The 27,617-nt window shown below is 35.8% G+C and overlaps 1 protein-coding gene across 3 annotated transcripts in view; it reads right to left on the reverse strand.

The window, feature by feature from the left end:
* Nucleotides 1-27,617, reverse strand: part of WAPL (WAPL cohesin release factor) — a 104,486-nt gene that overhangs the window by 47,398 nt on the left and 29,471 nt on the right. For 2 of the 3 annotated variants that reach the window (XM_027846322.1, XM_027846320.1), the window contains exons 4-5: nucleotides 25,300-26,343; nucleotides 20,253-20,371 (exon numbers count right to left, since the gene is read on the reverse strand). In XM_027846322.1, the coding sequence (XP_027702123.1) occupies nucleotides 20,253-20,371; nucleotides 25,300-26,343 (1,163 nt within the window). The remainder of the gene's footprint in view (nucleotides 1-20,252; nucleotides 20,372-25,299; nucleotides 26,344-27,617) is intronic. The other variant, XM_027846321.1, reaches the window with a different exon arrangement.

A 27,617-nucleotide genomic window follows, 5' to 3' on the forward strand; every position in this document is an offset into this window, starting at 1 on the left:
GAGGAAAAGTGAGTAGTCAAGTATCATGAAGACTGGAAGAATGGTATGCTTTTGAAAGAAATAGTCAAGTGTGAAGAAGGTCAGCTTTAGGGGAAGATGAGTTGTTTTGGACATACTGCATATAACATGTCTCTGGGATATCAAGTTCAAAATGTCCATGAGGCAACTGATGATGACAGAAAGAAACTCAGGGGAGAACTTGGGGCTCAGGATGTAGATCTCATTATTGACGACAGAATTTTGAATTTTCTAAACAGATTTGGAGTAGTAAAAAATCTTTCTCTCATGTGTCTGCCAGAGAGAGTAAGTTTGACGGATGGTATTTTTTTTTTTATAACAAAAGGTATTTACTTAAAACTTCTAAACAGATGAAGCATAATATGCAATAGGTTTTGATTTGAGAAGGCTTCCAAACAGAAAGGGTTATCAATTATTTCATTAAAATGAATAGGGCTGTTATTAAAATCTTGAAATAACATCAACTATTTACCTTGAGCAAATCAAACTCTCTAAATCTTATTTCCCTCATCTATTAAAGGAGGGGATTAGACTAGATCTGGATCACCTCTACAATTCCTTCAAACTCTATGCTTTTATGAGTGATATTAATCCTAACTTCCCAAAGTTCCAACGCATATATATTTCCAAATTGCCACTTGGAAGCTTATCTTGACTCAATATTATATAAAAACAACAAAACTGAAAGACACTGACTTGAAATACACTGAAAATGCTCAACATAAAAAACAACAGTTAATATCATGTTGAAGAAAGAAGAAAACTCTCCAAATTTAGAGGCTTGTTTCATTAGCATTATGCAGGGAAAGTTCCTCTTCAAAGACCTGTTAATAACTCTGAGAAGGGCAGACACAAGTCTTTTCTAAACTGTATTCCCCTGCACAGTGCTCTGTATACTTAGAGAATGTGCTGAATAAGGTCACAACTAAAGGAGCTAGAGAAATGATGAGAACTGAAATACACATTCCTCCAAAATAGGTTTGTTATGTGTAATGTAGCAAAACAATAACAGATGATTTAAAAAATCCAGATATTTGAATTGCTCTTCTAAGGCAGCTCCAAGCACGTATTAGAAATTCAATAAATACTTCTCAAAAGAATAAAACATAGCTTATGAATATGGATATATGTAGAATAATAATGGCAGCCAAAAGAAACCCAAAAGGAAGAGTTCAAGTGGTATTAACATGCAGGTGGGAGAAAAAATGGATTACTCCAACCTAAATTGGTCCATGTGAGGATTAGAATGCAAGCCAAATAAAGGATAGCTGAAAACTGAAAATGACATTAATACAAGTAATCTCAAGGCAAGTCAGGGAGATATAAGTGTAGTTGGAAGTCATAATGGAAACGAGCCAATTCTTAATGCTAGCTAAAGATGTGGAATTAGCTTGGGATATTTAAAAGGTTTCAATGGATGGTCTCCTAATAAGTCAATGCATTATTTTTAAAATTAAGAATTTCTTATTTTTAATGATTCTTACCAAAATAAGGAAATGAGAAGCCTTTTTAGTTTTCAGGGTACTGACCCACAATCTGCCTTGGACACACACTAGTTGACAAGTCATTTTTAAATCTCTCTGAGCTTTAGTTTCTTCATCTATAAAGGAGGCATAATAATATCCCTCATGGTTTTCCTAAATATTGAGATAATGTATGGAAAGTGTTAGTATGAGCATTAGAAAAATGAACAGAGAACCTTATGAAAATAAATACCAATTCAATTTAGTTAGTGGGACAGGAATGAATTGAGAAAAAAATATACAAGAGTTAAATTTAACTGTTAAACAGATCTTCTGGATCACCAGAACTCAGGGAGAAACTCAAAATCTAGGGCTCTTCCTACTACAACAACGTACCTCTCATTCTAGAATTACTGAAGAAATCTAGATAGTATTTCATGCTGCTGACCAAACCCCTCATTCTTGAAATCTCTTTGCTTGGCCTCCTTAAGTCTTCTCTCTTAACCCTCCTCATCTCTCAGGAACAAAAGGGATAAGAAAGATAGAAGCAAGCAGGTACATATTTAAGCGTGAGCTGTATAAAAGCTAGAAGGGGGAGGGGCGGAGAGAAGAGGGCTGTGGAGCACACAGGACAGAAAGGGAACAAGGGAGCAGTAAGAAGCCAAGAGGTGGAGACTAGGTGACATCATTAATGAATGAACTGGATATTTAAGTCTCTAATAAAGTTGGGAGAATATACCATAGTTTGATAGATGACAACAAGGATGGGAAGCAGATGATATAGAAGGATTAAATAATCCTGGAAAGAGGAAAGGTCACTGAAGGTTAGAAGAATAGTCGAGAATCAGCAATGGGGATCAAGGTATAAGCTCCTTGAGAAAAAGAGGTCTGTACTATATTTATCTTTGAATCTCTCAGAGTAGCAAAGTACCTTGTACATAAAAGGCACTCATTGTTTCCTTAATTGGATTGAGAGATTCAGATTTTTTCTTTTGTATTTTTACATTCTATATACCAACCATTTTCAGCTTTTTAAATATTCAAACACAATAAAATAAACTTAATGCTGAAACTAAACATGGTGGATGAAGGGAAAAATCTGGTTATTTTTCTTTCCTAAATGTTTGGATTCTGGATAACCAGAAACATACTTTATATGGTATTACAGAGATTTGATTTCAAGCTAGACACACTCTATGACTTAATGGCACACAAATGGCCAACTGCCAGAATTACAGTAAAGTTCACTAACTGCTTACAACTTGATCAGCTAGTGGTATAATAATTAACATTTTCCCAGTAAGCTATAGTATTCTGGGGTTTTAGAAGGTTCTATTAAATATTTGAAAATTTTAACTCTTTAAGGTAACTCTCCACTTTATGTTTAAAAGAGACATTGATCTTGTACTGCTTTGTTTAAATTATGTCATGTAGACTAGTTATAATGTATCTAGATATACAATAAAGCAAAATTATTTTGTTCTCATTTTAGATCTAAAAGTGACCTTAGAGGTCAGCCAGTCCAATACTTTATTATTCAGAGGTGACAACTGAGGGCCAGAGACTTTATTAAAATTAAAGTCTTGGGATTAATGCAGACTATATAGTCTAGGCCTCCAGATTCCTACCATTCATATCATTTTTTTCATTACACCTTGCTGCTCTCAAAACATCACTAATTCTCTGAGTTAGGAGGGACTTCGGAGACCTCATATTTTCAGTTTCCTTTCTACTTCATGCCTTGCTTTCATCCATCCACAACTTTGTCTCAAGGACCTTCGGTAAAGGGAAAACTTTCCAAGGCAACTTGCTCTATTTTAAGGGGTCTATTCCATTTCCCTTGGCAGAGGAAATAAATTAAGAGTTTAGCTCTGGCCATTATCACGTCCCATCTACCTCGAGAGACCTCCCAATCCCCTACCTCTTTGATCCCCACACCGTTTTCCCCTCAATATAAGCTAAAACTTCCTCCCTCACCCCAGTTCATTCCAAACTTGAGCAATCCTAACGCTATTCTCATATTTCCAAGCCACACTTTTGTATTCCCTGTTCATTACATTAATACGATCTCTTGATCTTTGTGGACAAATGCTTTTCCTCATCAGAATTCTATGAGTCTGCAGGGTTTCTTTCACTCCTAAGGGCTTCCCATTAACTCCTGGGCTGACTCCTACACAAAATCCTAAGCCGTGAGACCTATCACACACCCACTTCCAATCTGTTGTAAGATCTGTCCATTTTAATCTACCATTCTCTCCTCTGCCACAGCCCCAGTGTGGGCTCTCATTACCTCACATCTTTTAGGCAGAAAAGTGGCACAGCTGATGGGCTTCAGGGCTTGGAATCAAGAAGACCTGAATTCAAATCTAGTCTCAGACAATTATTAGTTATGTGGCCCTGGTTAAGTTATTTAATTTGTTAATCACAGTTTCTTCATCTGTAAAATGGTGATAATAAAAGCTCCTACCTTCTAAGATTGTTGTGAGGATCGAATGAGATCATATATGTAAAGCACTTTACAAACCTTAAGCACAATATAAACACCTCCCTCCTTCCTCCCCACTGGGTGGGAGGGAGAAATTCGTGGTCAGACCTACACTTTAGGAAGATGACTCTTGACAGCTAAGTGCAGAATGGATTGAAGAGGGAAGAGACTTACAGCAGGCAGACCAACCAGCAGGCTTTCTAGTATCTTCCGAGGGAGGCTAGAGATCAGGCAAGAGATAGGACATGATGGAATGTCCTCTGGTCATTTTAACAGCTTCTTAGTCTTTCCTAAAATCTGAAGGTTGTAATGGCAGGTAATAATCTGACTATTGCCTGAACAGGGCATAGCACAGTAAGATTTATTCCATTACACCCAGCTAATCTTACAAAATGCTTCATTTGACACGTTAGCAATAATTCAACCTCTGCTTCAAAAGTCTAGTTATTTGGGACCTCATTACCCCCTGAAGCACATCATTTTCTTTTCTAACCACTCTAATTCTTACAAGTGTTTTCTTCTACTGAGCAATACCTCTTCTTACAATTTTCACTCATTAGTCTTAGTCAACATTTCTGTCAGCTTAAAACCTACTCAGTTTTCCAAGTTCAGATGAGATGCCCCTTCTTCCAGCAAAAATCCATCTATATTCACTAAGTGCTTCCTATACCACATGCTGGAGACACAGCGGAAGGCAAAAACCATCCCTGTCTTCCAGGAGCTTAGTCTGAGGTAGGAAATAGCATATAACTAAACTGCAAACTGAGATATATATACAAAGTAGATGGAAAATAACTGGTGGCCATACTGGGATTAGGGGAAAAAAGAATATTCCATGTCACTCATAATGCCAACTTCACTCCAATTCCCCTAGTGGAGCTTTTAGCCTCTAACTCCTGGATTGGCCCTTCATTATAAAGGCATCATAAGTGATAATATCATCACCCTCAGTTTTCTAAATTCCAATTCCATGATTCTTTCTATCGGAGATATCAAAATGAGAAATGAGCATCAAGGCCCACAGACACTAGAACTGCCTTTCACTCATGGCCCCAAGAGTCTTGAAAGAAGAATACAGAAAGCTGAATTTGGGTGCAACCCTCCGTTTGTTGTCATTACTATAGCTCTCTTCTACTACTTGGTATCCTATGGATACCAGCCCAGAAAACCTTAACTGAATGGTGGTCATTAATCCATCCAACCAATTTCTACCATCAGCTTATTTTATTAGCTATAGTACTGCATACTCTAGATCTTCACTGTATCAGGTTTCATATTTGTGGGCAGATGGTGGCATTCACTTATAATCTAGATGACTGGGTACTGGGTAAAGACTGGGTACTATAATAACAGTGCTTTGGGGACATCTGATTCTTGTAAGTTTTCTTCAGACTGCAGAAACCAAGGCTGCAAAGAAGGACTGATTTTCTTAAGTCTTGGCTTTTGTCCTCTATGATTTGTCCCAATATTTATCAGTATAGCCAGGCCTGGCACCAGAAATTCAGATTTTAGGCAGGAGACTAAAACTGAGAAAGGAAGCATTGCTTTCATACCCACCAAAGAGACAGAAGAATAGGATACAGTAGGGGTGGGTGTGGAGTTGCTTGTTAAGAGAATGAGACAAAATCTAATTCAGAATTATTTTATGTTTTGAGATTAAAACTAGGTAACCATTTAATAACAGCTGACATTTATATAGCTCTTTAAGGTTTGGTAGGCTCTATACATCATCAACAAAGACTAATGTTGCAACAGCATTTTCTCCATTGGAAAGAAATATCGATGTCTTTGGTGACACAAATTCTCCAAAGAATACCTCCAAAGAAAACCTCCAAAAGCAGGGAGGTTCACAGCAAGCCAATTCACTTTTTTCACAGCAATTCAAGAAAACATTTACTAAGGTATACAGCAACTGGCATCTAAATTGATAAAGGAAGAATCTAAACCAATCAATCTCTGATTCTTTTAAGTATTGTAAAGAATAGCAACTTAGAATATTAAGTACAAAAAATAGAGTATTTCTTTCAATAATTTAAAAGGTTATCATATGGAAGAGCACAACAATAAGAGGCAAAGGGAAGCTGGCAAACTATGTAACACATGATTATTTATGAAAAATGAACAGACTGATTTTGGGCAAGAAAAAAGGAAACTGGTCACTGTAGCTTATTGTTGAATTGAACTGGGCCCCTCACTGTGTGACAACCTCAATAGAAAAACAAAAATCAAGAATTTAATGAAAAAGTCCTCAGAGAGATGTTATCATAAGTTTTGCTGATTTTATTTATTTTTAGTATTATATTACTGTGGATTTTTACAGCTTAGTATAATTTACATCTGACTTATGAAAACAATACTTCAAAATTTAAGAAGCTCTCCAAGTTTTCTTATTATTCTCTGTATTCTACACCGCTTCTTAAAGGACCCAACAGATATATTTTATTTGACACACATGCATATTGTATCTTTGGAGAAACCTGGACTGTTTTTACTGCAATTCTTCCTCTAGTATTTCTAAACCAAAAGAGGTGACAAAGCACTGAAATGTGCCCTTACTTATTACTCTATTCATACACGGTGCAAACCCCTGAACGAATAGAAGGCTACATGCTACAATCCACCTTTGTAGGGTTTTATTTCAGTATGACTCTCATCAAAGATGCATAGTAGCATCTCTCCTCTATATGAATAAATGTATATGGTGCTAAGAATATGCAATCATCAATGACTATACATAGTACATTAATATGCCCTTACTCTTTTAATGTGACTCTTCAGAAAAGCACAAAATCTTTGCTATCTTCATAATTAGAAACTTTCTCAAATTACATTTGATGAAGTAATTCAACATGAAATCTCTTTGCAACAACAACTAGGATTCATTTTAAAGAGACATTTACTTAAGCACTAGTCTTTTAAAAAGTATAGAAGAGCCATAGCTTCAAAATGACCCAACAAATCCAATAATGGCATTAAAATTCAAAACAGACCAACAGAAGGGTACTTACTTGAAGAAAGGGATTTTAAAAAACATTTAAACATCACATTAAAGCTCACTTCAGAAGTTAGAAGAGCTATTAAAAAATATTGACCTAATGGGCTATTATCACCTTTGAAAAGCTATCACTTCTGAAATAAAAAACTAAAATTATTTGCAACTCTTTAAAAAATTTAGATACTAAAGAATTATCTACTACAACATCTTCATAGTCATAACAGCTGGTCTTGTGGTGTGTTTGTTGATTAGAATTATAAATAATATGCGCCTAAATCCTTTTTCCTGAATGTCAAATAATAAACACCTAACATGATATTGCGATGCAAGAACTTGGAATTTGAGAGAATAGGGGCATTTTTAAGTATGGCAAGAAAAAGACTAAATAAAACTTGATAAAGGAACAAAATAAACTGAAAAGTTACAGATTGGCTATCCTTTCTATATTCTATAATATTATGATTCTATAATGATATAACAACCAAGTTATCCAATACATCTTGTGGACAGTTATAAAAAATTATTTTTTTGTACAAAGTTTGCTGTGTCCAGATCAATAAACCAACAACTCACATTTATATGGTGTTTAAAGGCTTATAAAGTACTTGCTTCAAAACAATCCTGGTGGTTAGGTAGCTTAAGAGCGATTACCACTACTTTACAAAGAAAAAAACTGAGGTTCACTCTAGTTTTAATAGCGAAAGGGCATAAATATAACATTTGATATATACTCCAAAATGTGCTACATCACAAGATTAAAAAGGCACACAAAATTCTGGACTGCCAGATAACTAACTAATAAACACTACAAGCTGGTTGATAGGAAAGAAACAAGGCTCTAATACAGTGTCAGCCCTGGTTTACTTCTACTTTTACTATAATATTCATAGAATCAGAGATTCAAAGACCAGCTGCTCTCTGAACACCTACAGAGATAACAATTGTTTTTCCCATTCGTGATGTAAACCAAGACCTAAATCACAGTTTGGTAGGATAGCTATTACAAATTTTATATTATAAATTATAAATTAAAGAATTATAAAGAATCAAGGCTAACGCAAAGCAAGTGAGAATGACTACATGGAGCAGTAATACCCCAATACTGTTAAGCTTGTGGGGCTTAAGTCTCTACAGAGAAATTTTACCACCTGCCCTTTTAGAAGCAGAGTGATTCAAACATATTTAAGATTATTTTAACAGTTAAAAAGATACATACAAGAAAAACTGTCAAGCCAGAGAAACTATTCAGTCCTCATATTAAAACACAATAAAAAACCACAACCTGAAAAAATGTTTAATGTCAAATTCACCAAATACCATATAGTACTGATCTAGTTATTCACATTTTATATTTAAGCAATGTTAGAAAGACATAGAAATTTTATTGTTAGTTGTAAACATTTTAAATTTATCCTATTTACAATCCCAAGTATAGTATCGAAGGAACCGTCTCCTGATCATGAAGTCTCCTAACTAAAACATCATTAATCACTGAAAAATAAAATCTTGTTGAAACAATTTCACTTTACAGTTTTATTCTCTCCTAGAGTTACAATAAGATCAAGCAAAAGGAATCTGAGGTTAGTGTTTCCATCTCCTGAGAATCAAAGGTTTAAGGTTTTTCAATAACTTTAGTATATAGTTACCAACATAAATTTAAGTACTCTCAGGTCTATACAACAAGAAGTCAAAAGGGTGCTTGCTATCTCAGGAGCTGTTTTCATTTGTGGGTATGACATTTGGCAGTCAGTCTTTCTAATAATTTTTTTTTTATCCATGTTAGATCATAGATGGATCTGTAGAGAAAATATTATCTATATCTGCCAGTGGCTGAATACTAATCATGGTAAACAAAACAATGAAGAGTATCTTTCTGACCAGGGTAAAATTATAGAAAAATCTCATTATTAAGCTTTAGCAGTGAGCTTCCAAAATATATAATAGTATGTAACAGAAACATAATTGGATATAAAGGCAGGAACAACAAAATTTTAGAGATGGAAGAGATCTAAGCAAGAAAAATGACTGTCTAGTCATCCTCAATTTCCACATGAGCATACCCAGAAAAGTAAAATGATTTATTATGAGCTATGTAGCTTGTTGGTGGCAAAACTGAGACTAAAATTCAGTTTTCTTCATTTTTAGTCTTTAGAGTGCTTTCCATTATACCCTGATGGCCCTAAAATTCAAACAAATAAGAAAAGGTTTTCTAACAAGCACTTCACTACATTTTTCTGAAATGTTGCCTGTAAAGCAAAATTCTTTATATGTCTTTCAACTGACTTCTATTATAGAATCACTGGCATCCAACAGGAGAAAAAAAAAAGCATGGTGGATAGTGGAATACAGGGTAGAAATACAAAGTAGAGGGTAAACATGAACAGCAGTACAAGAGTGAAAACATGACAGACAATGATGTTACGCTGTTGATATTCCAATTTCTCCCTATTTCTCTTGGCAAATTTTTTCTCCCAGAGTAGTGAGCTTGAAATTGCTAAAATGATGACCGTTATCACTGTTCTTCACAATTGTCACAGCCACATCAGTTCCAAACCCCATTATACCAAATTAGAAAAATAGCTTCTGGGAGCAGGGCAGGATGGAACTTTACACAAATCCAAAGAGCTTTCTTGTGATCCTTCAGTTTTTAAATTAATGGAGCAAGAGTCTACAATACAAAACTAATGTTTAAAATAATGCAAGATCGTGGGGCAGCTAGGTGATGCAATGAATAGAGCACCGGCCCTATAGTCAGGAGGACCAGAGTTCAAATCCGAACTCAGACACATAACACTCACTAGTTGTGTGACTCTGGGCAAGTCACTTAACCCCAATCGCCTCACAAAAAAGTGAGAAAATAATGCAAAATCACAATGCAGGTGTCATAAATATACCCAAGTTACACTACACTCAAGTTCCCTATTGACTAGTTTTTGAGAAATTTACTCCGAAGCTCAAAGACCTCTAGGTCTAGGCTCTGAGTGACCCATTTCATCCATCACCCCTGCACCTCAAAGCTATCTTTGAGATTCAATATACTCTAATGAGAAAACAAGTGTTGTTATCTTTAAAACAGGCTCCAGTTTTGATTTATCCTTCTATACCTTTGCAACAAATTATCCATACTTTGTCCTATGCCCATATCTGTGCTAAAACTGCTATCAAAAAAAAAAATCAGTATTTAATTTAAAACAATTTTTTATTAATCTCATTTATCTTCTAACTTAAAGGTCTTCATTGGAATATGTGCTGCCACACTTTGGCAGGGAACTCCCTAGTCAAAGAGCTTTACTTCCCAGTCAAATCACAAGCTTGTTAAAAGACGATGTCTCACCTCACAGATCTCTCACAATGAGGTTAGTTATGTTTCCTGGGTATAAGACACAGGACAGTGAAAAAAGCAGTATGTCATTCACAATTTGAAACATGAATCACTCCAGAAATGTATTTCCAAGGCACAGAGCAAGGAAGAAAAATTTGCAAATTTATTAAATGTTCTACAAGTCCTTTACATTGGAAAACAAGGTTCAGCAAATATTTTTATTTACTATAATCAAGTGCAGGCTTTCTTTTTCTTACACCTTTTAGAAATGACAAATGAAATACAATTCTTAAACTTGCTGTGACTATTATGAATTAGTTTCTATCCTGACATTTCCCTAGGGATGGACAAAAATGCAAAAATTACTGGAACAGAAAGAAACCAGACGCTCTATGGATGAGAAAAACACACTGTCTTAGGGATTGGGGAGACCTTGAAAAGGTCAATTAGTAAAATCTCAAACAAATACCCCCTCAGAATGAGTCATTCAGATCCCAATCAGCAAAGCATTTATTAAGCTTCTGTGTACCCAGATCTGACCACAACTGACAATACTAGCTGTTCTATTACTAATACTTATTCTCTTCTCTGTCCATCTAATCTCCCAGTTTTTCACTCCTGTCTATCCCTCCAGTCTCTTTCTATTAAGTCCTGACCCCAAAGTCTCTCCAAGGATAAGGTACTACACCTCCTCCCATTTTTATGCCTAAATGAATCCCTCATTTCTGTCCTTGATGTCAAATCCCCTCCAGGAATTTCCCTACTCATTCTCATCTTCAATCTTTCCTCAAGCTCGTAATTCTTTCCCAAAGAGGAACATACCTTTTATTTTATTGTGATTATCCTCATTCTAGTCTTGATTCTCTTTCACCTGAACTACATTTTGCCCTACTATAAAAGAAATCAAGAATCAGCCACCAGTCATAGCTGATGTCCAGATTAGTTGTTAATATATAGATGTTACATATTATATATGTTAATCTTCACTAATGGTTCACTGTAATGATGTTCTCTAATCCATTCAGCAATAATAAAAATTCTAAGTGAAATCCCATTATAATGCAGTATTTCAAATGAACAAATCCATTCAGTGCTTTAGAATACATCATAAACAGGTTTCAGTGTACACCGAAATGAATTAAATTAGAAAAGACAATAGAGTAACATGATTTATTCACTAAAACACTGGATATTTTTGCTCAGAATATTCTAAATGCCTAAGAATACTTGGTTTAGTTAAGTCAAAATTTCATTCAAAACACTCTTACTAAGAAGTCCATTTTAACAAAAGCTTATTCTGAAGACTGTAAATTATGTAAAATTATATATATACACACACACATATGCACGCACCCCCAACACATTTAAACACATATAATTTTACATAATCTAAAACCTTCAGAATGTGTGTATGTATATGTGCTAAATAAATCACCTTCTAATTTAAAAAACATGGTATAATTTGTTTTCTTAAAACCTCAATATTACACACGCGCGCATGTGCACACCCATATATATTTCCTTTCTACTACACATCTTATTGCTAGATATTCCAAACCAGGACAAATAAATTCTGCTATATAGATTGTGAAGGAAGAAACAACTAGTTTGATTGGTTAACCAGGCAACATGTGTGGATAATAGGTGACTCCTATCCCATCCCCCTCAAAAAAGATGCAAACATTTTTTTATGAATATCAGATCTCAAGGCTATTAGGAGGCAAAAGACTCTCTGGCTCAAAACTTTTCACTTCTACAGTTAATGATTGCTTAACTTGTGCAATAGTCAGAAAATTAATGAACAGAGCAAAGGAGAAAATGTAAAGGTATTACGGAAATGGTTGTTTCTAGAATTAGGAACTATAATATTTCAACAACACTGGAGAGACAGTCATTTGTGTGTATGTTTTTGAAGGGGAAGTGTGGGACAATAAGGTTATTTTCATAAGGCAAATTTAAATTAGCGTGTCTTGAAGATTATGTCCACTGATATTCCCAGTACTTTCTTTTTCCTAGTGGAAAAACCAGAATACTACAAAACTTTCCTGAAGTTATACTTGCTATTTCATCACAAAGAAAACATTTTTTCTTTCAAAGGATCCAAATATCTTCCCAATAACTTCTAATATACTTCATACAATGCTAAAGAGAAAACTACCTGCTGAGAATAACTCAATCTTTATCTCAAATTCAGCACCTATGGAAACATTTATATTAGGACAGGAAGCCAGACAAAATTATCCCCTGAAATGGTAAAAATTATCACCTGAACAGTAGTCTGGCAGAAATTAGGTTAAGACTAACACCTTACACTATATATATACACACACTAAGATCCAAAAGAATACATGACCTAAATATAAATTCACGTCATATGGGCAGCTAGGTGGCGCAGTGGAGTTAGGAGGACCTGAGTTCAAATCTGTTCTCAGACACATAACACTTACTAGCTGTGTGACTCTGGGCAAGTCACTTAATCCCAAGTGCCTTGCCCCCAAAATACCAAACCAAACCAAACAAAAACAAAAACAAAACCCCAAGTCACATCATAAACAAATCAGAGGAGCAAAAAGAAATTACCTTTCAAATCTATGAATGGCGAGGAGTTCGTGACTAAAGAAGTGATAGAGAGGCTACAGAAAAGAAAAAATGGTGAGTTTTGATTACATAAAATTTTACATTTCTGCACAAATTTAACGTGGTAAAAATTAGAAGGGAAACAGGTAACAGTGAAAAAAATCTTCAGAAGTTTTTTTGGGGGTGGGGTTAAAGGTCTAATATATATAATTGATTCAAACTTGTAAGATTAAGATAAACTTCAACATATGCAAAGAGAAAATCCAATCTATCAACAATCCTATGAAAAGATGCTTCAAATCACTAAAAATTATAGTAATGCAAATTAAAGCAATTGTGAGATTCCATCTCAAACCTATCAAAATGGCAAAGATATGGAAAAAGGAAAATGGCATGTTGGAGGGAATGTGGGACTAGTGCACTGCTTATGGAGCTGTGAATTAGTTCAGCAAATCTGGAAAATAATAACTATGCCACAAAGTCATCAAACTGTGTATACCCTTTGACCCAGGCATATCACTATTTGACTCATACACCAAAGAAATCAAAGAAGAAATAAGTACCAAAAAAAAAAAAAAATCATAGCAACTGTTTTTGTGGCAACCCCAAATTGAAAATCCAAGGGAATAGAGGGGCAAAATTCAGGGAATGGATAGAGAAATCATAGCTTATGAATGTAATAGAGTATTACTACGCTAACTTTATGAACAGATAGTGAAGTGAGTAGAATTAGACTAATTTATATAACAATACTATGAGAAAAAACTTTGAAACACTTGAGAACTCTGTGCAATGATAAACCACAAGTCCAAAAGAATGAAGATGGACCATACCACTCACCTCCTGATGGGGAGGTGATGAAATTAAAACGCAGAATGAGATGTTTATAGACATAGCTGATGTGAGAATTTCTTTTGCTGGACTATGTAGATATATAATGAGGAATATATTTTTAAAATCTACTCAATGATGAAAAGGGGGTAGTGGGAGAGATAGGTTAATAAAAAATATCCCTGCTACTTAAAAAATTAAACTAATAAACTATTTCAATGTCTGGTCATAGTGCATATCTAGAAGCCAATTATATTTCCAATGGATACATAATGGAAATATATTTTCCATGTGTATTGTTCCCAAAATAGCAACACTTTTACCTTAAAAAAAAATTTAGTTATTTTTCCCCAGTTACATGTAAAAAATAATTTTTAACATTCGTTTTTAAAACTTTTGAGCTCCAAATTCTCTCCCTTCCTCCCTCCCTCCCCAACCACCTCATTGAGAAGGCAAGCAATTCAATAGTTACATACATAGCATCTTTATCTTAATGATAAATGGGTAATTAGGTGGCACAGTGGATAGTGTCAGTCTAGAATCAGTAAGACTCATCTTCCTGGGTTCAAATCTGGCCTCAGACACTAGCTGTATGATCCTGGGCAAGTCACTTAAACGCTATTTGCCTCAGTTTCCACATCCACAAAATGAGCTAAAGAAGGAAATGGCAAATCACTCCAGTATCTTTGCCCAAAAAAAAACCCCAAATGGGGACACAAAGAGTCGGACACAACTGGTCTTACTGGTATCTTCTGTTTACTCTAGCCTGCCCATCATTTCAAAAAACCATTGTTCTGGAGTCCCAATATTATATTCATCTCTCAGATCATATCAACACCCCCCTTCAAAATCATACACGTATTAGAAAATGAAGGAGCAAGATGGTGGATTAACAGCATGAAGTACAACCCAAGAAGATCTAGAAAACACACCAGACCCAATCCCAAAGCTAAAAGCAGCAGTACTGAGTACAAACACATAAGCAGTGGTGCGGCTCAGACCAGGGAGCAACGATCAGACTTTTCCCTGGATCAGATTACTTGGGAAGCACTGAGAGCTTGCAGGTCTTTGGCCTGAGCTTTCATTAATGGCACATTCAGCCTGGCCCTAACATACGGTCTAAAGTTAGGATGAAGGCTGGAAGAATAAATAAACAAACAAACAAAAAAGAACTGCACCATAAAAACCTGTCAAAGTAATAGAATTCTCAAGATGCAAACCCAGAAGACAAGAATGACTCCAAAACATCTACTGACCTACAAGCAAAACCTCAAAGAAAAACAGAGCTTGGGCAAAAATTCAACTAGAATTCCTAAAAGAGTTAAGCAAGAGTTAAAAAGTTTAAATTATTAAAAAAAAAAAAACAACTAAATAGCAGTGCTGGAAGAAAAAAACAGAAAAGAAATGAAAGCAATGGAAGAAAAAATTTAAAAGGGCATGAACAACTTAGCACAATATGTACAAAACCTTGCCCAAGCAACAAACCTGCGGAAAAGCAGAATGGACTATAAACCGAAGCCAATGATTCCATAAAACCACATGAAATATTAACAAAATCAAAAGATTGAAAAAAACAAAACATGTAAGATCTCAGAGCAAAAACAAATGACCTATAAAATAGATTGAGAAAAAATTTAAGAATCACATCTGAACACCATGATCAAAAAAAGTTAAAATATTATACTAAGAAATATTGGTATACAAAACTTGAAATAATTTCAAGAAATCTTTAAAGAAAATGGTTTAGACTGGAAATAGGAAAGAATGATCAGTAACCTCCTCAAAGAAACCCCACAATGTAAACTTCCAAAAACATCAGAGCCAAAACCCAAAATCTTCTATCTAGGTCAAAAATTAAAAAAAATAAAATAAAATATTGTAAGTATCCAGAAATTAAGAATTCAAATACTGAGGATCCAGTCAGATTCACCATATGATGTAGTAAACACCAATATAAAAAAGTAGAGAGCCTGAAATAATATTCCAGAAGGCAAAGAATATAGTTATAGCCAAAAATAACTTACCCAGCAAACTGAACATAATACTATAGGGGAATAAATTATCACAGTACTTTAGGGTTGAAGCACTCATGGCTGTGGCAGAAACAAATGCCCCATAGATATTACATGCCATGCCATACGTATCTTTGGAATATACAATCTCAACACGTACACATTTATGACTACACGTGCAAAAATGTCCCTTAAGACAGTTTGCTCTGTGGAAGGGCATAAACAGTTCACATTCTTTTATTTGTAAAGTTACCACCATTCAACTTCATTATTCTTGCTAAACACATTTTATTCATATTTAAATAGTTTGGGCAACCTAAGATCATACGTACAGTAAAGATGCAATAAAAATATGGGCATCTAGATGGCACAGTGAATAGAGCACCAGCCCTGGAGTCTGGAGGACCCACGTTCAAATTCGACCTCCGACATATAACACTCACTAGCTGTGTGACTCGGGGCAAGTCCCTTAACCCCAATTGCCTCACCAAGAAAAAAAAAAAGCAATAAAAATGAAACACTTGATATTCATAAATTCACTATACAAAAAACCCATATGGTAACTTTTTTTAAAAAAAGGATTTTTTGTTTTTGTGGTTTTTTTTGGATAGTCACCAAACACGCATGTGCTATAAAAGGTTAGCAGGGAAATGAAATGATGATTAGCTTTGTTTACTGTCTTATGGAATTTTCAGGAACATTCCGAATTGTTAAGAACATGACTATTAAGTTGTTATGAGTGAAATAAAAGTTCTATGAATGATCTTTTCAAGGAAAAAAAAAGGAAAACAGGTCCATCATCTGAACTGATCAAAGGAAGAAAACACAAGTTGGCTACAGGAATACTAATCAGGGGAAAAGGAGGTAAAGGTTAGAGGAGAGAGAAACGAGTAAGAGGGAGAAGAAATTAAGGAAGGAATTAGTCCAAAGTAAAATAAACAATAATTAAGGATAAACAAAAACATTTAAAGCAGCTCTTTCTGTGGTGACAAAGAACTGGAAACTGAGGGGATGCCCCTCAGGTGGGGAAATGAAAGAACAGGTTATGAGATATGAATGTGATGGAATATTATTGTGCTGTAAGAAATTATGAAGATGGTTTCAGAAAAACCTTGTATGAAATGATGCAGGATAAGTTGAGCAGAATCATATTAACAAGTTATATACAAAGACAATATCGTAAAGACAAAGAACTTTGAAAGACTCTAGCTCAATGATCAGCTTATTAATCAACTATAATTACAGAGGACTCATAATCAAATATGTTACTCATCTACTGATGGGATTCAAAGCACAAAATGGGATAAAATTTTTGGAAGTGGTGAATGCAGAAATTGGTTTTGCTCGACTACTTGTTCGTAACAGAGGTTTTGTTTTTCTTTCTTAGTTGAGAGGGAAGGGAAAAAAAGAAAGTTGATTTTTACTGACTGAAAAATAATTTAAAAAAAAAAAAACAGGAGAACAAATTAAAAACTGAAGCTATGTTCATGGAAATTACTTATCTTGCGTTATACTAGATTTTTTCTGGCAGTTTTTCATATCAAGATGACATACACATACAGATTTATTTAATGAATTGTCTCATGACTATTTTAGATGTTATCCTTACCGAAACAGACAATAAGCCTTTTAGTTAAGGAATAAAGCTACAGCTCTAATCCAGCTTAGTGTGTGAGGTCATATCAAAGCAGTGGGTAAAGACTTCAGAGATTATTTTTTATAATCTGCTCAACTCCACCCTTTTATGATCCTCTATGGTATCATGAAGTATCCTGACCAAAATTTCTAAAAAGACCTTTTTCAGTTCCTTTCTTTATGAATGAGAGGCAGTATGTCACATTGGGTAGAAGACCAAGAAGACCTGGGTTAAAGTTATTTAATCATTTGGTGCTCTAAGCAATTCTGATTCTAAATGTTAGAAAAAAGTGCCAGTCTACATTAATGGAAGTCTATTGAATCTGAAGTCCCCCAAAATCAGGCCTAGTCCTTATTTATGCACGAAAAACAAACTGATTAAGAACAAATTCTTATCTTAAGAACAGAACAAAAAAAAACAACAAAAAAGGTGTTCCCTTTTCATTCCACACAAATCTTAGTTAATCTTCAGTTCTGATATTTCTTATTTTATCACAATGTATCCTTATGTATTTTTTTTTATTTTCCATGCTTACCAATATCTAGTTATTAGCTGAATACTTTCTTCCATGTTTTCTAAAGGAGGTGTCTTTCTGTTTCTTAGTAAGTATTGTTGTTGAACCATCCCGTAACTCAACCACAATTTAAGCCTGTTTTGTTTTCTTCATATTTTAGCCTACTATATGCCACGGAGCAAAAAGCCCTACTTTAAAGGTAGAGGAATGGTCTATATCCTTGTTAGATGCTAGTTTCTGGGGCAGTTAGGTGGTGCAGTGGATAAAGCAGTGGCCCTGAAGTCAGGAGGACCTGAGTTCAAATGTGGCCTCAGACCAAACACTCAACACTTACTAGCTGTGTGACCCTTGGCAAGTCACTTAACCCCAACTGCCCCCACCCCCAAATCGAACATAGATGTTAGTTTCTACCAGATGGCTTCTAATTCGTGATTTTCTAAAGGCCTTTTAAACCAGATGTGTCACCACACAATTGAAAACTACGCTTCAGGGGACCTACAAAGACCTCTTGGAACTTTCATGAAAATTTATAAAGCATTTTTCAAGGACAGACATCAAAGCACAGCAGAAAGAGCACTGGATTGAGCCAGGAGATCTTGCATCTTCTGATTCTGCCTTTACCACTAGCCAAAGTTTAAGTTAATCAAACCCTTCATTTATTAAAATGTGGGGGTTGGACATAACAGAGAAGAGGTGAACTTTTTCTTCTCATGAGGAAAACAGTAATCATGAGACCATACTCAAAAACAATGCCTGTATGCATATATGGATGAATAAAAAACATCCCCCCCCCTTCTGACTACATGAAGAGCACATGGCTTGTGTTACTGCTGACCAGCGTATCATTGCTGTTATAGCAATGAGGACTTTTGTTTAGACATATCAAAAGGAATGATAACAATACCAAGCTGGGGTCTGGATTTTTTTTTGGATGGGTAACTTGGTTTTGATATTTAATATAAGTATAATTTTTGCTATTCAACCTCTTTATATGGAATTATTTTCTTTCCTATACTTAGGCAGATATGAGCATGATACAAAAAAAAAAAAGTAATCTTACTTTTAGCGATACCTTTTGTTTTTGTATCATATTCCTTTCCAAATATAACCCAGTCACTGATATCCAACAAGATATTCCTTGTAAAGAGTTGAAAAACCAACATATTGACCATGTCTGCTATATACAACATTCTACATAATTCCCCACCTTTGCAAAGTCATGACTTGTTTTTGTGTGTGTGTGAGGTAATTGGGGTTAAATGACTTGCCCATAGTCACACAGCTAAGTGAGTGTTAGTTATGTGTCTGAGGCCGAATTTGAACTCAGGTCCTCCTGACTGCAGGGCTGGTACTCTATCACGTCACCACCTAGCTGCTCCCAAAGTCATGACTTTTAATGATTGAACAGTTGTCTAAAGATGTTGTACCACTGATATTTTGTATTTAATATTTTAAAAGTACTATTCAGATGCCCAGTTTATTTTATTCAAGGCCTAAACTAAGATGATTCTTCAACCAAAACTAATCTGAAACACTGCTTTCTAAACCATTTGTAACAATCACTTCCCCCCACCTCTGCCCCAAATAAATTATCTTAAATATTAAATGAAAAGTACTGTAGGAAATACATTTTAAAAGCTGGAAAAAGACCTTAAAGACTAGCTAGTCCAATAAACTAATTTAAAATGTCATTTATATAGAGTACCAGAGTGTATTTCTCACACACCCCCCCCCCCCAACCACACATACCCCCACCCCTCTCTCATGTGCACGAAAATACTATGTGATCCTGAACAGGTCACTGCCTCATTTGAAGAAAAGGTGCCAATATAAATTGTTATCTTTGGTCCCTTTAAGTTTTCCAGACCAATAATGACAGGCCTTTAATACACACCCCCCAGTTAAAAAACAAAACATTTACATAGGGCTCTACAATCACCTTCACACACACATACTATCCATTGTATAACTGCCGAAAGCTACTTTTTCCCCATCTACTTACATGATTCTACAATTAATCAATGACCATCTTTCCCTAAGCCTAATGAACAGTTCATGTTCTATAAGCACCAAATAATTTATGTGTGAGGAATTACTCAGACAGACAACATTCTTGGAAACTGGTATAAAAAGGTACAGGAAAAAAGACATAAAATCACACACATTCTACTCTCTTTCAATAAGAAAACTTGAAAGGGAAAAAAAGTCACAAAATTTTAAGCAAAAAAATGCTTCTCTATTTTAAAAATTCTGTCATATCTATAGGAACCATATGCAAAACATTTTATTCTATAACATAAGCTTCTTAAGAGATCTGAACCTTTTTTTTTAAAAAGCCAAGCAAAAAAAAAAGGGGGGGGGAACTTCAAAGAATAAACAAAATTGCCAATAGTACTTACTCGTTTGGGGCCACTAAAAATCTTCCTAGTGTTTTCCTTTGATTTATCTCCTTGTTTATTTGTGGTCTTCTTTATGTTTCCAGGCACACCAGATGAATCCTCTGAAAAGTCCAAAAGATCTGCAATGGTAATTCAAAACCAGCAAATTCTACCAGTTTAATTTAATTATTTACTAAATAAAATAATTACTATGAAGAAATATGAAGACAGAGAAAGAAATGTATATAAGTGGCTTTTATTATACATGGCTATCAATGCAAGGCATTACATTTATTTTTAGTCATCGCCAGAGGGGGAAAAAACCATCCAGACTTAACCCTTCCTTTGTAAGAAGAACAATTAAGCAAATACAGGGGATACAGTGAACATATTTAACAAAGTAAACAACATTTTGACCTAGCAGTTCTCCACTTCTCTTACCTCTTATAGAGAGAACAAAGCAACCTGAGCTCAAGGAGACCTATCCCCAAAAGAAAAGTACAAGAGTTTCATTTTAAATCTCTACAGAAAAAGCATGACAGTGGATACACTACTGAACTTTAAGAGTCAGGAAGGTCTGAGTTCAAAATACAATGCATATCATTCTCTCCCTATTACCTCCTAATCTACAAACTAGAGTGTTTGGGTTTGTTCCGTCTGTACTGAGGGAAATTCTCACACAAAGGTATTAACATACACATTTACGTCTACATTTGCACAACTACTACTACTATATTGCATTACACACACACTTTGCAAGGGAAGGAGAGGGACCAGGGTGCGTCTGGATGGAGGAAATTGTATCCACCAATCTACAACTCCCAGTCTTACTGAGCTACCTGGTCTCCAGGTCTTTCTGCCTCCGAAGTGGACGGGCTTTCTATCTACTATAAGCATTCCATACTCCATGCACAGATACACAACACAAGCTAGGAATACCAATGTCTAAAGAGCTTTTTTTCTTTTTTAAAAATGAAAAATACTTATGAAAGGCAGAAAAATTAAACTGGCCCTAACCCTGAAAAAAATCTGGCAACATGTTTTGTTATGGTCAGGTTGAGAGGGTCCATAAGCTATGCTGGCAAGTATGCCCATTTAAACCATTACATTTAATCTTCCAAAAGTAATAAAAAATGAGACAAGAGAGCCAGTAAGGTACAGTGGAAAGAGCATTAGTTAATAGAGTCAGAGGACCTAGATTAGATTAAACCCTACATCCTGATTATGCCTAGTATGATCAAGTCAATCATCCCCCACAGAACTCAGCTTCCTCAACTGTTTAGCAAAACCAAACAAACAACAACAAAAAAAAAGGGGTTAGCTTTTGAAGTCCCTTCTGGCTCTAGATCAGGTCAAAACGATCTTCCTGAAGGACAAGACTTCTCATCTTGTCATCCACACCCCTTCCCTCCCCACCCCCCTCTTCTCAATAAACTCGAGTGGCTCCCTATCACTTCTAAGAGCCAATATAAAACCCTGTTTGACTTTTAAACCCTTCATAACCTGGTGCCCTCCTACCTTTCCAGTTTTCTTACACATTACTCAGCCCTCCAGCACACTATCATCCAGTGGCACTAGCCTCCGAGCTGTTCTTCATACAGAACACACATTCGTGACTCACTGAATTTTCACTGGCTGACCCCCACACATCCAACCATACATGAACTCTTTCCCTCATCTCCACCTCCTTGGTTTCCTTCAAGTACCAGCTAAAATTACATTTCTTATGAGAAACCTTTCCCAATTCCCCATAATGCTAGTGCCTTCCCTCTGTTAATTATCTCCAATTTATCCTACCTAGTTTGTTTGTACATTATTTTTACATGCTGTCTCTCCTATTAGAATGTAAGCTCCTTGAGAGGAAAAACTGTCATTTGACTTTGTATTCCCAGTGCTTAGCACAATGCCTGGCACAAAGTAGGTACTTAGTATTTATTGACTGTATTAAAACCCAGTTATGTCCCTCTTTCTCCTCATAAGTTGCAGAAGATATAAAATGACAATCTTCTATCCAACAACTTTCTCCTAATTCAAGATAGGCTGGTCTTTCAAGAGAAAATCTCTTGCTAGGAAGTCTTTTCGGTTTATAGTACACTTGCATTGTTGCAAAGAACCTGTAGTAATTTCCACACCAGGTGGAGAAAGCACCGAGCTGCCCTTGAAAAATTCAAATCACCTGAGCCAAACCAACTACATCCTCAGGTCCAGAAAGAAGGGGAAGTTGTGACTTCTGAGCCACAGTCAGTGATATAGGAAAGGTACCATAAGAATGGAGAAGGGCAAGTGTTGAAACTTTCTAAAAGGAGAAGAGAGAAGATTCTGTAACTATAAGTTAAATAGAATAGACTATTAAAGAGATAGTTGGTGAACATCTAGATGAAGAATTGGAATCAAGATGAGGCAGTATGGCTTTATCAACAAGTCACACCTGAATAACTTCATTTCCTTTCTCACAGGAAATGTTATGGACATAGATTTTAGCAAAATTTTTGATAAATAATATCATACTATTCTTGTGGAGAAGGTGTGGATTAGACAGTAACATAATCAGATGGATTTAGAACCAGATTAATAGCTAGTACATTCAAAAAGTAATTAATGATTCAACATCATTGTGGAAGTAAGTTTCTACAGAGGAATCCCAGTGATCTGTGCTAGGCCCTATTTTACATTTTAATCAATGACCTAGATCAAGACAGAGATGGCAAGTTCATGGCAGATTGGTAGATGACAAAATCTGGAGGAATAGCTAACACTGTGGACTGAGTCAAGATCCAAAAGAATCTTGATTGGCCAGAGTACTGGAATGAATCTAATAAGATAAACTACAACAGGGATAAATGTAAAGTTTTATCCTGAAGCACAAAATATCATCTCTACAAGTATAAGCTGGGAAAGGCCTTGTCAGATAGCAGCTGTCTTGAAAAGGATCCGAAGTTTTTAGTTGGCTGCAAGCTCAGTGAGTCAGTAGTGTGATGGGATGTGGCAGCCAAAAAAAGTTAATGTAACTTGTAATAGAGGCATCACTTTCAGAAACCCTGGTCAGATCTCACCTAGAGTACTGTATTCACTTTTGGACACAATTTTAAGTAGGAAGCTGATAAATTATAGAAGGTCTAAGGGAGCAACCAGGGTGCTAAGAGTCCTTGAGTCTATTTCACATAAGAATGGACTAAAGAAAACAGGGATATTTAGCCTGAAAAGACTGAGAGGGGAACATGATAGCCATTTTAAAGTATCTAAAGGGATTAGACTCGTTTGGCCCTAAAGGTCAGAATGGGGTGCAATGGGTAAAAGTTGCAAAGAGACCATTTTAGGCTTAATAACAATTACAGCCATGCCAAAGTGGAATGGTTGAGTTCAGAAAGTGTTGGGTTCCCCCTCCTTGGGAGACATCAAGCAGAGGCTAGACAGAACACTTGCTGGGTATGATACGATGGAAATTCCTTTTAGATATGGGTTGAACTAGATGGCCATGGTCGTCTTCTCCAGATCTCAAATTCTGTGATTACTGGACCTTATACATATCAGAATGGGAATCTTTTTTGGTTGGTTTTCGTTCTGAGATATATGTAATAAAATCAGTGAAAAAGTCACTAAGGTCTGTGGGGCTAACATCCATCCTAAAGTCATGTTTTCCTATAACCTATACAACCAAAATGAACTTTCAATATGAATTATAGCTGAACAAAATCACTGGATTAAAAAAACAACCACCACCTAAATTGGTTTGAGTGCTTTACAAGAGAAGAGGAGGAGACTGGCAGAGAGGGCATGCTTCCTTTACTGAAAACCAGCAACTCAGAGGGTAGAATCCAGGTTAAAACATTCTCCAATATTCAATACCATTAATAGTTAGCCACTAGCTGAAGCTAGGGGTAGCTAGGTGATGCTATAGTGCCTATGGCACCAGGAACTAGTCATGAAGACTCACCTCTCCGAGTTCAAATGTGACATCATTTGGCCTCAGACACTTACTAGCTATGTGAACCTGGACAAATCACTTAACCTCTATTTGCCTCAGTTCCTCATCTGCAAAATGGGGATACAATGGAGAAAGAAATGGCCAACCCACTCCAGCATCTTTGCCAAGAAAACCATAGACAGTCACCTAGAGTCAGACAAGACTGAATCAAGTTAAATCAGTCTTGTTATTGAAATTCCCTGTGCATTCAAATATAAATCTAAAAGAGAAAAGGTAAATATTGAAATCCACATTTAAGATTTTTTTCCTCCCACTTGTAATTTCTTAAATACTAATGGTAAAATGAAAAACAAAAATCTGGAAAAACTTTTCCAACTTTCAAATGGTTTCCCCCAATTCAGAACTGATCATTAAAATGCTTCCTTAATTTTAGATGTGAAAATGTTTAAGTTATCAATGGAGCCCACGATGCTAAAAAGGAATCTGGGTATAATGGACAAAGAGCCAGATTAAGAGTCAAGAAGATCATGGGGGGCAGCTAGGTGGTGCAGTGGATAGAGCAGTGGCCTGAAGTCAGGAGGACCTGAGTTCAAATCCAGCCTCAGACCAAACACTTGACACTTACTAGCTATGTGACCCTGGGCAAGTCACTTAACCCCAATTGCCTAAAAATTAAAAAAAAAAAAAAACAAAATACTAAAAAACAAACTCAAAAAAAAGAAGAAGAAGAAGAAGAAGAAGAAGAAGAAGATGATGATGATGATGATCATGGCCTGCCTGACACACAACTCCTACATAACTCTGGCCAAGTCTTGTAAACTCTCATTGCTTCAGGCAACTCTCTGCATCAACATTCACAAGGGATGCTCGCCTACATTGGTGGAGGGAGTTTTCCCTATGAAGTTTCCTCACAGGAAAAATCACAGGTTCAGACCAAAAAAAAAAAAAAAAAAAAAAAAAAAAAAACTAAAGTCCACATTCAGATAGGAAAAACAGTTTTTAAAAAGGGGTGCAAATTGGTCTAATGATAGCAGCCACATATAGTGCTTTAAGGTTTTGCAAAACACTTAACATCCCATTTGAGGTCTGCAAATAATTTTAACTTCTCTTTAATATTAGCATTCATTTAAAAAAATCACTTACCTGGATTTGCATTAGATTGACTATCCTGGGAATAATTATCATTGCTTTCTGTGGGAGGTTGAAAGGAGACAGATGGTGCTGATTTAGTTCTTTTTTTGCTTGCTTTTCTTTCCATTTGCCAATCATCATCATCCTCATCTTCACTTTCACTGAGATCATCAAATCCAAAATATTTAATTTTGTAATTAGAACTTCCAGAACCTCCTTCATCAACCTTTGCCTCATCATTGTCTTCAAACCCAAAAAATTCAAGTTTAACATCCCTTTTGGATTTGGTATTGCTAGGTCGATGTCTAGTGGTGGTCTTGGTGGTAGCTATATCTGTCTTCTTTCTTAGGCGGCCAGCTTCACCCAAGTCAGTAGGAGCTGCTGCAGTGAATTCATCCATGCTCCGCTCCATTGTATCCTGTATGGTGACATTACAAACTGATAGGCAAGACGGATGCAGAACAGTGTAGTCTCTAGTCCGTCCTACAGTCCCTCTGAAACTGGTCCCACAACTTACACCAACTTTCCGAACTGGATTCAGACCATCTTGATTTGATTCATTATTTGCTTTGGCTAAAGACTGACTGGTGCCATCCATTAGCTTATCAAAGTGTGATGCCCCTTGTGCTGATTTTGCTTTACCGGACCTACAATACGTCCTGCAGTTGCTTGGCCTGAGAACACTTTGCAGAAGGTCTTCATTAATGGCTTCTTGTAGATTTCCCATTTCATCTTTACCTGTAAACTCCTCTTTATTCTTTATCTCTAAATGATGATCACTATCCAAACTTAAAATATAATCTCCTGGTCTGTTATCTGCAACATCATCCCATTCATATAAACTGGTTCGTAGGGATACCTTGGTCTGGGACATTTCTGATGGAGAGTCTGACCTTTTCCCAATTTGGGAATCCCAAGCATCATATGAATCCTTGGCTTCAACTTTGTATCCAGAAATGGCTGTAGTTTCAGGGTCGGATTGTTTATTGCCACCTTCAGTATGTTTGTAAATAAAGTGACTGTTCTTTTCATTGTCATTAAAATTCTGCACTTTATCTATAAAATGAAAAAGGTATAAATTAATGGATATGAAAATACTAGCAGGAAGGGTTACCAAAATATTTATGAAAAGATGATAAGACTCTTGAGATACTCCCAAAGAAATTTAACATTATATCAAAAAGCTCAAGCCCTCATCTTAAGATTTAAATCACTTTTACTTTCAATCACAAATTTATCAAAGACTTACCCAATATGCCAAGCACTTTGCTAGGTGCAAGGGACACAAAGAATAAAAAAAATTCCTATTTGTGATAAATCTTAAGGCTCTTAAATTCATATTTGATTAACAATCAGCACAAATTCCACATAATCTGAATACTATTTAGCAGAACTTAAAAGGCTTACTTGAGTGTTATTTTGGCTCTGATACTTCCACCACTATAACATCTGAGAAGAGAATGAGAACAGAAATTTCCCCATAATGTCACCGTCCTCATATAAATTAACTTAATACTACTTTCAACAAATGGGTCCTACATGCACTACACTGATCTCACTTAACAATCTGTACATTGCCAGGCATTCACTGAAAATCTGCTCATCTTTGCTTTGCTTTGGTAAAGTTTCCTAAGGCTTAAAAAAAAAAAACTCTCCAACAATGAAGGAAAACAGTGACAACTAATGCAAATCACATTCCTCCCCTGCCTTTTAAAGTGAAGGGACCCTACTACAGAAAATGCACATACTCTCTCTCTTCTGTGTATCCTGCTAGGGGATGGGACTGGACAGAAGGGGGGCGTTTGGGAGGGAGGAGAGGGGAAGTTATGGTGCAGGACAGGCAGTGACTATTCGTTTGGAATAAAGAGGCAAATAGGTAAATTCACTAATAGATAAATAAAGGATATGAACAAACAATTCACAGAAGAATTGTAGCTTATTAACAAACATGAAAGTTTGTACACTAATACTATTGGTAGAGTTGTGAACTATTCAACCACAACTGGTAAGTAATTTTGAATTAAGGAAGATAAGAGTCTCTATAAGGAGAGATAAAGAGGGAATGCATTCAGAAATGAGGTAATCACCAAAGCAAAGACACAGAGATAGGAAATACAGTGTCATGTTTGAAGAAAAAGGAAAAGGCCAAAATCTGGGTGGATGTTCGAGTATAGGAAAGGGAGTAATGTCCAAAGATACTGTAGAGATAAATTGGGACTAAGTTTCACAGGACTTTGAAACTGAAACAGAGGAGCATGATCAGATCTGCACTTAATGAAAATTAAGATGCCTTCAGGACACCCACTTTGAAAGGACCAAAAAGCAAGTGA

The sequence above is a fragment of the Vombatus ursinus genome, unplaced genomic scaffold (assembly GCF_900497805.2).
Source record: "Vombatus ursinus unplaced genomic scaffold, bare-nosed wombat genome assembly UNPS02015129.1, whole genome shotgun sequence".
Taxonomy (NCBI): domain Eukaryota; kingdom Metazoa; phylum Chordata; class Mammalia; order Diprotodontia; family Vombatidae; genus Vombatus; species Vombatus ursinus.